The following is an 11742-nucleotide window of genomic DNA, read 5'->3' on the forward strand; positions in this document are numbered from 1 at the left end:
TATTATAGCTCTTAATTAACGATCTTGTCTAATGCTTTTTTTTAAACGCAGAGTGCTACTTCACAATCCAAGCATGCGGCTCGTTTCCTCCGATTGGCGATGGCTTCCATTATGGACATCTTGAAGATCAAACCGTTCGTTGAAGTATCAGTAGGTCAGCTGCTCTGGGGCTACGAAGATCCTTTGTTGAAGTTGGCCAAGGACGTGGTGCCTAAGGAGCAGAAGCTTCCATACGAAGAGTTTGGAATATTATATGGGGTAAGGATTTGATTAATATTTATTAGAGTATGTGATGCTTATATGTATACGTTTATTTGCAGAAAAACGGAACATCCAAAGACACGATCTCCGTTTTCTCAGGAAGAGACGATATCACAAAATATGGTTTGGTCGATACGTTCAACGGCAACAAAAAATTGCCTCATTATACCTCAGAATTGTGCAACAGGATTGACGGTAGTGATGGATCAATCTTCCCACCGCACATTACCAAAAATACAACGCTTTATATATTCGATAAGGACATGTGCAGAAGGCTTCCATTGATGTAATATTATTTGTAATATAAACTAAAAAATTGGGCATATACCTAATAACGCTCTTTTGGTACAGATTCGACAAGGAAATTGTTACACCGGGTGGTGTAGAAGGTTATAGATTCACGCCACCAGCTAACGTCTTCGACAATCCTGAATCCAATCCAGATAACATGTGCTACTGTCCTCATGGACCACCATGTGCTCCAAGTGGCTTGAACAACGTTTCACTCTGTCAATTCGATTCACCTGTGATGCTAAGTTTCCCTCATTTCTACTTGGGTGATGATAGTCTGAGGCAAGGAGTCGAAGGAATGTCTCCTCCAGATCCAGAAAAACACAAGTTCTACTTAGAAGTTCAACCGGTACATGATTAGCAATGTTAAATGTTCATATGCATATATACAAACCTAACTGATGCATTATTACTTATAGGAAATGGGAGCTCCTCTTTCTGCTAAAGCACGTGTCCAGATCAATTTAGCTGTAACGCAAGTCATAGATATAAAACAAGTGGCGAATTTCCCTGATATAGTTTTCCCAATCGCTTGGTTTGAAGATGTAATATATTTTACTATAAATATATAATATTTATAATAAGTGATAAATTATATTTGACGCTATTTTTATATATATTTTTAGGGAATCGAACAACTGCCTGAAGAAGTTAATAAACTAATGAGACTAGCAACTAAAGTTCCTCCGATAGCTAAAGCTGTTCTAAGTTGGGGTTTAATAGCAATTGGTTTGTTAATGTTACTGATTTCAGTGACGTGTCTAATCAGGTATTTATATAATCTAATATTATTATATATATATATATATATATTTATTTTAATATCATTGCTAATTTTAATTATGTATTTTAGATCGTCGCATAGACAGAGCACTTTACATTTAGAAGGTAGCAATTATTTAGCAAACGTCCACTCAAAAGGACAAGAAAATGGTAAATCAAATGGTAAAAAGGGAGAAGTGAATACTGGATACGAGATGGGCTCAACGCCAAACATGCATTAAAATACAAGAATTTTAAGAAGAAATACGCGGTTTATATAAGAAGAAACCATCGTGTTGTGAAAAAAGTCAAAGTGATAGAACATTTTATGATAAAGTAACATTTTACTGAAGAAATTTATAGTTATCACTTCTGTATTGTATCATTTGACTGTGAAATGCATGAACAAAATTATATGAAAGAGTGATGACGTAAGCATATGTTCTACTCTATCTTTCTAAATATCATAATGATTTTTTTAAATATAATATATCATTGATGCCTTTAGAGTGATATGGATTAGTAAATGTGATGTATAGATTATTTGATACATTTATATTACACAAATTACACGATTTCTTCAAAGTATCAAAATCAAAATTGTAAGCCGCTGTGACTATTGGAAAAGTTTAGGGATTTTGTGTTACATGGTTTTAGCTTTGTAGATCTAGTGATAGTTTATTGATTTATCTATTATATTATATACATTATTTATGTATATACATTACGGTCAACTTCGTTAATAGTCAGCGGTTATTTTCTTTCTTTATTTCTAAAGTTAATCTTAATTTTATTTATTGACAAGGATTTAGAGAATATTATGTTAAAATATATACCTAATCATGTGCCAGCTTTCAATTGTAATTATCATTGTTAAAATTTATTTGAAAATACAATAGTAAAGAAGCGTTACGTTTTGCAATAATATTCTGCCTGATTTGGAACCATATTATTATTTTTTAAATCATTACATATTTTATCTGTTAAATGTTTCATTAGTTTATGTTAATTTAAGGTTCTCATTTAACGTTACAAATGTTTGACTTATCTGAAATTACAAAACATTTGAAAGAAAAATACATATAAAAAAAGTAAAACTAGTTATTTGTAGAAAAATACTTTTGTAAAATTGTATTGCTCAAAGTGTATATTTACAATTATTTTTAATGTATTATATTGTATACTCGATAATTATTATATTTTTATATTGTTGTTTTGCGAAATATAAAATAAAAAATAAAACATATACTATGTAGAGATCAAAGTTTACAAACAAATAATATTTTTTATCAGTGGATCTTGTACATCTTGTAAATACACCACTGACTTTTAAAATGTTTTCCAAAAACTATTAAATTAATATATTTATGTAATATAAATATATGTATGCTCCGATAAACCTTTATAATTTGAATATAAGATATATGTATGCTCTGATAAACCTTTATAATTTGAACTAATTTGATTCTATTACACAAATTGTTATAAGCATACAGTGTAAACATATTCAAATTTTGAAGGTTTGTTTCAAGACCCATACAATAAAATATTGTATGTGATTTTATCGAATGTAATTTTTGTAAATAAACATTTTTTTTATACCTACGTATAATGTTTTACTTATAAACTTATTATTATTATTTTTTAAAAACATGCTGCGCTAAAAATATGTTTATACAACTTGTTTGCTATTTTTTTTATAGAATTACTACGTAACAATACTTATCCATATTTAATAATATATTACAATCATATGGTAGTATTTAAGAACAGTATTCGTAACTGTGTATTCTTAACAATCATAACGTTCTGTAGACCAGCATTTTATATACATTTTTATGACTTTGTCGTGAGATAGTCAGTGTTAAGTATTTTGATAATTTCTACTTCCGTAACACATTGATGTTTTATTTTTATTTTTATTTGATTTGCGGGGGCCGTATAATGCACTCTGGCAGCACTGACGTAGCGGCAGTGAGAGCAACACATTCTATGATGAATCACGTCTACAGATCATTCATAACAATAAAATCTATTTAACTATTACCTACAACTTTAATAAATACTACTGTAGAGGCCCAATCTAATTGTTACCGTCATCATTCGTCCATTAAAAACGAATTATTTTACTTTTTTTATTTAATTTTAATAAACGGCACTAAGGCTGATTTATACGGTGCCAGTCGATATTGTGCGATCTATATGTATACACGTGCCCTTGTGAGGTTGACTTATCGTTTGAAAAATTGATTCAATATAAACATAAAATATTTATTAATTATTATATATAAATACGAATATATATATTCATATTTATATATAATAATAAATAAATATCTTATACGGGGTAATATTGAACACTTTTACTTGTGGCCGAAATTTGACCATAAACTATTGACAATTTGCAACTGTCAGATTGCGTTAACCAATTTCGTATAGGTTTGTAAATAACTTTCACTTGTACTAATTAAACATATATACATGCAACCTAATCATAAATTTAAATCTCGGTGATACATAGAAGTGAAAGTTATTAAAATACCGTAAAAGCTGTACTAAATAATGAAGATTGTACTTTAACAGGCGCCGAATATCTATTAATGATCATTCTGTAGATTTAATGGAAAAGCAGTGCCAACTTTGCAATGCAGATGAAAAAACTTTATGTTGTCATAGAGAAAAGGTAAGTCTATAATCCTTACACCTCGTCACTAGATGTAGTATGTGCTCAAAGATTTTTTATGCAATTATATTATATTAACCTCTTAACATTTTTTTTTATTTACATATATAAAAAACAAAATATTAGAGAAAATTTCTTTCATAATCTAGACAAAATTTATTTAACTTCTACCTACATATGAACTTGTCGTTACATCACTTTTCACATAAATTAAAAATGAATGCTTTTCATTTCTTATATGTTATATTTGTTTTAAACACAGAGAAAGAATATTGGTGAAATGAATAAAGATTCTGAAATAAAATTAACATACAACGACATGAACTTTGACAAAACTTTCAAAATTGAAGATGTGTTAAAATTAAATTTTTCACAAATGATGTCACTACAGTCTACCAATAGTCATACTCCTAAAATAATAATCAATAATTTGAATGAAAATGTTGAAAAAGACAATAATGATGATACGGATTTCGACGATCATTTTGAGGCCGAAGATATGATATTAAAGGTAGAGCGAACTGTCGATTACAATGAATTTTTACCAAATGAAATACAGATACAATCAATAATTGGCAGTTATGACTATAAAATAATAGACACCACAGTAAGTGTAATATTAATAATATCAAAGTACTATGATTTTTTAATTAAAATACCATTTAAAATTGTTAGAGCAATAAAGCAACAGGCAATGTAAAAATCAGGATTAAAAAAAAATCAACAGTTCCGTCGCATTTGGTTTATGGCAATCCAGACAAGAGAAATACAGTTAAAAAGATCTCATTAGAAGAGGTTGGTATTTGTCTTTATAATTATATCAAAATGAAACAATTTGAATTATGTTTTTGTATTTTATTTTTAGTTTAAGGAGAAACTTGAAACAGATGTAACATTGCAGAAAAAGACAACAAAAAAAAAGTGTAAAGAGTATCATTGTAAGAAATGCAAAAAAATATTTCTTAACTTTCCAGAACTCAAGACTCATATGCTCGTTCATCAAAAAATGACACGGTAATATATGCAATAAAGGTTTCAAATTGAGTTTCAAAATTTAAGAATAATTATTTTTATTTTAAAAATAATATTCTACATCCTAGAGAAGCTAAGGAATCTTGATAGCATGTATCAAATTGTGAACGTAGTAAAAGTACATTTTCCGCTCTCATTTTTATCAGATCTATAAATAAATATTTATATAAACTTTTCTAAAAAAATTTAAAAAATCCTTTGTATATTTGTACATCTTTTAGCAATGTGTTTGTGTTTATTTGAAAGCACAGACAAACTCAGATATGTTCCTTTATTGGAATTTTCAACATACGTATATGCACGTGTTTTGATTTACTTGCTACCACTTTCCTCCTGTAAATCGTGTGCACTAAGACCCTAGTTTTATTGCTATTATTAGAAACAATCTTATAAATTCAGGTTTAAATGTCCTGAGTGCCATAAATGTTTCCACGGAACTTCCGATTTGAATCTTCATGCTAGAGTGCACACTGGAGAGCGACCATTTGTATGCAACTTCTGTGAAAAGGGATTCTCGCAAAAAATCAATTTGGTAAAATTATATTGATTGTATCATAAATATGTCAATTCAATATATTTTTTTAAATATATTATTTTTTATAGATAAGACATATTAGAATACATACCAACGAGAGACCGTACATTTGCGATATTTGTGATAAAAAATGTATCGATCAAGGAATCTTAGCTAAACATATGCGTATACATGAAAAAACACCATATTATTGCGGTACATGCAAAGAATCGTAAGTGAATATTTTTAATTATTTTTTTATTAAAGTTATAGAATAAATGTATTAATTATATTTTTAGCTTTTGCAGCTCGGAGGATTTCAAAAATCATACATTGCATGAGCATTCCCAAAAGAATTATTTGAAATGTGGCACTTGTAGTTTATTCTTTCCTTCTATAGAATCTCGAAAAAAACATACAGAAGAGTTTCATTTAGAAATGTTTACGTGTGACATTTGCCAAAAAGAGTGAGTATTATTTTTTGAATATGTTAATTAATTATATATGGATATGTTAATTTAATGTACATTTTATTTGTGTTACCGAACCTTTTCTTAGTTATTTATTATTTCATTTAAGGTATCGAAATAAAAGCTTAATAACCAAACATATTATGAAACACATTTCCTGTTATAAATGCAAGTATTGCGGTAAGGACTTCACCTCTAAAACGGGCCTTCAACAACACATTCAACGTCATTTAGATTACAACCCATACGTTTGCGAGGTATGCTCTTTGAGGTGTCCCTCAAAAACCCGGTTACTTCGCCATATGAGTACACACACCGACATTAGACCATACTTATGTGAAGTTTGCGCACTAGCTTTTAAAACAGCTCAGGCAAGAAGGATCCACCATAAACATGTGCACGAACAATCTACGCGAAATTGGAAATGTGAATATCGCGGATGCAGTCTGATGTATACCAGTAAAAATAATATGAATAGACATATGAGAATTGTACACTACAAATATCTACCGCATTCGTGTATAGAGTGTAATAAACAATTCAGCAATAAAAATACTTTGGCTGATCATCAAAAACGACATATGCCAAGATAAATTGTAATTTGTGATATGATTTATTCATCAAACATCTATGTTTTTCATTATATTTTAGAATGGTTCTATAATATTATATACAAACTAAAAGATTATATGTATACCAAACATCATTTTTAGAGAAAGGATTACGAATCTTATCATTTATATACATGCATTATATCAAAACAGATATGTAATTTTTGAGAAATAAATATTTTTTGTTTAAAATTTTGTATTTTTCGTATTATATGAATTTAAATGCAATTTTATTATTTATACAATAGTGCTGATCACGAATTATTTTCGACTGCTGCTCTTGTCCTTGACCTTGTCATATATACTCTTTCCGGTGGGGCATTAATAATTATTAATTAATTGTCCATTTGTCTTGGATGAGTCATTGACTTTTGTGATTTTATTTTCCGTAATGACTACTTAGAGATATTACGAAAAATAAAATCACAAAAAAATGTCACCAACCTAATTGCCACACCATTGTACAAAAACATTAACACAGACACAAAGATACACTCTCATACAAGTAAGATAGCAATGGCATCTGTAGCCAATATTGATCATATAAGGTAGCAAAAACTTAAATGATTGCTTTATAATTTTGAAATAAACCAAGTTTTTAATATTTGTTTTATTTTAACCAATTTTAGTATAAATTATCTTAAAATTGAATTTTAGTATTATTTATCTGAAAACAGGATTCATCGGACCTAATGACTTTCATTCAATCTTCAGATGTCCAATCTCGGTGTTTTCGGGCCCACTCTAACCTTCTAATTTTATTTATTTCTAAAAGCCAAGGTTTGCTTTATAATCTCTCAGTCCCACATCGTTGAGCCTTGCGTTGCGTTTGCAGAGACTTCAGCAACCAGATTTGAAAACATTTTTAAGGGACTCACGAGCCAACATTGGATCTTTCTTGGCAGTTCTCTTTCGTTTTTTCCAGATTTTGGCTTTTATTTGTAAGAACCACATGTGTTGAACCGTTTTAAAATATTTTGAACAGCGTGCTATGAATAATTAACGTGTTTATTAATTTCTGATATATTCAGTCAATAATGTGCAAATGTAATAAAAATATATTCGCCCTTTAGCTTCACTTAATTCGCGTATTTTGACATTTTTTAAATGTTTATATAATATTCAAAATAAATTAATATATAAAACAATTATAACGACAAGTAAAGGCCGAAATCACGCAATTGAACATAGCTGTAACTAAGGGCTGATGTATATGCTGCCATTTGCTGGCATGCCAGTTGGAAATTGATTGGCGGGTCACTGGCAAGCGACGACTGGCATTCCAGTCCACTGGTGCCTTACCGTTTGCACAGTGCCAGCAACTGAAAGAATTATTGTTGCGAAAAAGCGCTACTCACCTTGCGCCAGTACGTAAAGATACGCTAGCAGCAAGCGGAGCGTCATTTACGTCGTCGCGCAATTATTAAAAACATTATTTTATAACATTTAATAATTTTTATTTTAACATTTTTATGAAACTTATAATTTAAAAATGAAAGCTAAGTTTATATCTAAGTAGTGGGGTGTTACAAAATGTTTTTTTTTTATTTTTTGATAAAGTTCACTTATTGCACAACCATGAAAAATATAATACTTCAATTTATATATTTTTTTTAATAAATAAAATTTTCATAAACTTGTATTTTACCATTTTTTATTTATGGCAACAGCAAAGCAATGTGTGAGCATAGCCAGCTGTCACTTTTAATTTTTTTCGCTGTCATTTATATCTATTGTCTATTGATAAAAGTTTATTTTTAACCCATAAACATATTGTACACGTCACATTTGGTTCCATTAAAATACGGTACAATTATAATGTTACTTGTATAATTCCGCAAATGTTTACGAAACATTAAAAGTTGAAAGGTATGCCACATATGCATAATTACTTATAAACGTATTATGAAATGCATTCTTATATGTAATTTATGATTCGTATTTCCTAGCATTCTACACTTTCCAAAATGAATGGAAATTCGGACGTGTTCATGAGCGCATCTCAAATAAACGACGATAGTAATTTTATTGTAAACAATGAGCAGGATCTATTAAACGATGAGAATATGAGTAAAATAAACGATCTGCTTAATGGCAAAGACTTTGGTGAGTTTTTCAGCGCCGAAGAGATAATATTAAAAGTTGAAGAACCTTTTCTGGACGACGATAACACACTGGAATCTTTGCACAATGAAATGTTATCGCTGCCTAGTGAAGGTACCCATTTTAACGACGATCTGGGATGTATAGATGAAATATTAGATAATGTAAGTGTGTCTTATGTTATAATCTTTGATCATTTCTGATTAACTATTGAATTGCAACTGTAGAATGATAATCATCATCAAGATGTTAGGAGTAAATGTAAGAAAAAATCAACTATACCGACGTCTTTACTACTCGGAGGTCCGGATAAGAGGAATACGGTTGAAAAAATCTCATTGGAAGATGTTAGTCTGTTATGTGACATTAATCAAATATATTTATTTAAAATTACTTTATTTTATCTGTAGTTTATGGAATCAGAAAAGACGAAGAAAAAAGTATCTAAAACTAAAGAGTTTCAATGTAAATATTGTAATGAGCGTTTCACCAAATTTCAAGATATGAAATCACATACGATTGTGCATCAAAAAGAGACGAGGTATTTATTTAACAAATGATAATTTTTAATAATTTGAAATTAAATTACATCGTTTGGTTTCAGACACAAGTGTCCCGAGTGCCAAAAGTGTTTCACCAGAGCGCACGATTTGACTCTTCATAGTCGAGTGCATTCCGGAGAGCGGCCGTTTGTTTGCGAATTCTGTCAGAAAGGATTCACACAAAAGATTAATATGGTAAGACAGTTGAATCCATTTAATAACACTGCAGTGATTTTATGTCACAAAGATATAATAATTTAAAACAAACATAAAATTACACGCTGATTTCATATTTATCATTATCCTAGAGTCTTATTTGGTTGACATCGATGAGTCACCTCTTATCTTGCTATGCTTGAAATTTAAAAAATAATTAGTGTTTTCAAAAATTTAAATCTTAAAAAAATATCGATATAGTAATTAGCGCGATATATATACATGGGTATATTTTTAGTTGTCTTTGTAGCATAAATCTTGGATGATGCAATTATGAATATTGTATATGAAAGTTTTTTTTCAGTTAAGACATGTTAGAACACATACTGATGACAGACCCTTCGCTTGTAAAATTTGTAAGAAGAGGTGTATCGATCAAGGTGATTTAGCTAGACATGTGCGGTTGCATAATGGAGAATTGCCGCACTTTTGTATGATTTGCAAAGCAAGGTAGATTATTTTAATTTAATCAAGAACCTATAGAATGTTTTTTACGGACATGTTTTTAATTTATTAGATTTGCTAAATTGCACGAAATGAAGAAACACGTAGCTGTGGAACATTCCCAAGCGTCTTTCTTTGAATGTAACATATGCAATTTAACATTTTCCGATCGGAGTTCGAAAAGAAAACATAAAGAACAAGTACACTCTGTGCCTTTTATATGCAACGATTGTGGAAAAAAGTAGGTATTGTTTTCGAACAGCTTAATAGCTTATACGTTATTGTTATAACTATATAATTTTCAGCTTTAAATTAAAAATACAGCTAATCAGACACATGAGGGTGCACTCGGGAGATCAAAACCAAAAGAGCGAATGTAGATATTGTTGTAAACAATTCGCCACCAAAGCCACTTGTATCGCTCACATGAAACGCCACCTAGGATCTAAATCTCACGTTTGCGAAATATGCTCTATGAAGTTTTACGAGCGACACTTGCTAAACAGACACATTAGAACTCATACAGACGAACGACCCTATCCCTGCGACTTGTGTCCGATGACTTTTAAGACCTCTTACACTAGAAAATGTCACGTGAAGGGCGTACACGAACAGACGATGAGGATATGGAAGTGTGAATTCCGCAGCTGCAGGGAAAAATTCACCTCTAAGAAGAACATGATGCGGCACATGAGGAACGTACATTACAGGATGAAGCCGTTCGCCTGTGCACCATGCGGAAAAGCTTTCTCCAGTAAAACTAGTCTTGTTTGTCACGAGAAGAGCCGCCATACAACCGAACGAGAATACACATGTGCAGAGTGCTCTAAGCAGTTTGCATACAAGGTGTTATTGAAACGTCATATAGGATCTCAACATATGTAATGTTTAATAACTATTTTTATCAAAAGTCATCATTTATCCATATATATTTGTATATACTTAATTTTTCAAAATATCTTACGAGTTTGTTTTATTATTTTACTTCATTACAATTAAAATTTTTCTCCTTAAAAAATAAAAAAATTTAGATGCGAATTATAAAACATGGCAAGAATTTTTATAAAGTTCTTACAAATGTAAAATAATGTTTTTCTATTTTTGTACAGCAAGGAAATTTAAGATACTTTTCCACTTAAAAATATCAGCTTTCAAAACTACAAACTTTAATTTAATAACCACTGCAAATGCTAGTGCACAAATTATTTTTTTAATGTGGTATTTCTGAATTCATAAATTATTTCACAATAACTTTTAAAGTAACAATATAGTGTTGCAATCCGTGCGCTCTCGCGCCCGCGTCGGGACTCACGCGCAGTTCGGCAGAAAAGGGCCCATCGGTCGCCACGCTCGGGTGCTCTGATGTAACTGCCCCACACAGGCTCACGTAACAATATAAATCCTACAGACCGAATGAATCTTTGATTGACCAAATTATTTGACATTCTTTGGCTTTCAATAGAGTTATATTAAGAATGTTTTGAGTTAATTGTCTAAAGAATAATTCGAAAAAGAAAGTAACTATTTACATTTATGTACATATTAGATTTTATATTCATAAAATGAAATGTAAAAATTTATTAATTTTACATTACAAATAACAGAGTATCTAATATATAAATGTTTATTTTGAACTATTAAATGTTTTTTATACATACATATATTTTTTTTATCAGAAACATGTTTTATTTATATATATAAATATAATATAAGGCCGATGTTGATCTTAAATATATTTTTTTTATAAAAGTATTTTTAATGTTGTTAATATATTTGGAAGTGAAAATGCAGTATGAATATTTTATAATTATAA

The 11742-nt window shown here is 29.8% G+C and overlaps 3 protein-coding genes across 14 annotated transcripts in view; all 3 read left to right on the plus strand.

Annotated features, from left to right (window-relative positions):
- The window catches only part of emp (epithelial membrane protein), a 61487-nt gene extending 58568 nt beyond the window's left edge, over nt 1-2919 (plus strand). For all 7 annotated transcript variants that reach the window (XM_088184538.1, XM_088184516.1, XM_088184522.1 and 4 more), the window contains exons 6-11: nt 52-258; nt 321-547; nt 613-901; nt 972-1097; nt 1179-1321; nt 1406-2919. In XM_088184538.1, coding sequence (XP_088040664.1) covers nt 52-258; nt 321-547; nt 613-901; nt 972-1097; nt 1179-1321; nt 1406-1556 — 1143 coding nt within the window. In that variant the 3' untranslated portion in view covers nt 1557-2919. The remainder of the gene's footprint in view (nt 1-51; nt 259-320; nt 548-612; nt 902-971; nt 1098-1178; nt 1322-1405) is intronic.
- A 788-nt stretch (nt 2920-3707) lies between these two features.
- On the plus strand, nt 3708-6816 carry LOC148238387 (uncharacterized). 3 transcript variants are annotated; one of them, XM_088184415.1, is made up of 9 exons: nt 3708-3753; nt 3836-3997; nt 4260-4604; nt 4673-4792; nt 4863-5011; nt 5429-5561; nt 5633-5775; nt 5843-6010; nt 6123-6816. In XM_088184415.1, exons 2-9 carry the CDS (start codon nt 3935-3937, stop codon nt 6604-6606), a joined length of 1605 nt encoding a protein of 534 aa, XP_088040541.1. In that variant the 5' UTR covers nt 3708-3753; nt 3836-3934; the 3' UTR covers nt 6607-6816. The 3 variants fall into 3 exon arrangements, with proteins under 3 accessions (XP_088040541.1, XP_088040551.1, XP_088040532.1); XM_088184425.1 differs by having other exon boundaries at nt 3898-3997; XM_088184406.1 differs by having other exon boundaries at nt 3708-3997.
- Nucleotides 6817-8274: 1458 nt separating this feature from the next.
- LOC148238388 (uncharacterized) lies at nt 8275-10885 on the plus strand. Of its 4 annotated transcripts, none has more exons than XM_088184552.1 (8): nt 8275-8493; nt 8574-8891; nt 8955-9074; nt 9138-9268; nt 9332-9464; nt 9790-9935; nt 10003-10170; nt 10235-10885. In XM_088184552.1, exons 2-8 carry the CDS (start codon nt 8592-8594, stop codon nt 10812-10814), a joined length of 1578 nt encoding a protein of 525 aa, XP_088040678.1. In that variant the 5' UTR covers nt 8275-8493; nt 8574-8591; the 3' UTR covers nt 10815-10885. The 4 variants fall into 4 exon arrangements, with proteins under 4 accessions (XP_088040678.1, XP_088040695.1, XP_088040704.1 ...); XM_088184569.1 differs by having other exon boundaries at nt 8285-8493; nt 10003-10174; XM_088184578.1 differs by having other exon boundaries at nt 8285-8493; nt 10003-10174; nt 10254-10885.
- The last annotated feature ends 857 nt before the right edge of the window (nt 10886-11742 follow it).

This window comes from Plectrocnemia conspersa, unplaced genomic scaffold (assembly GCF_051122295.1).
Source record: "Plectrocnemia conspersa isolate PC_06_02 unplaced genomic scaffold, ASM5112229v1 ptg000001l, whole genome shotgun sequence".
Taxonomy (NCBI): Eukaryota; Metazoa; Arthropoda; class Insecta; order Trichoptera; family Polycentropodidae; genus Plectrocnemia; species Plectrocnemia conspersa.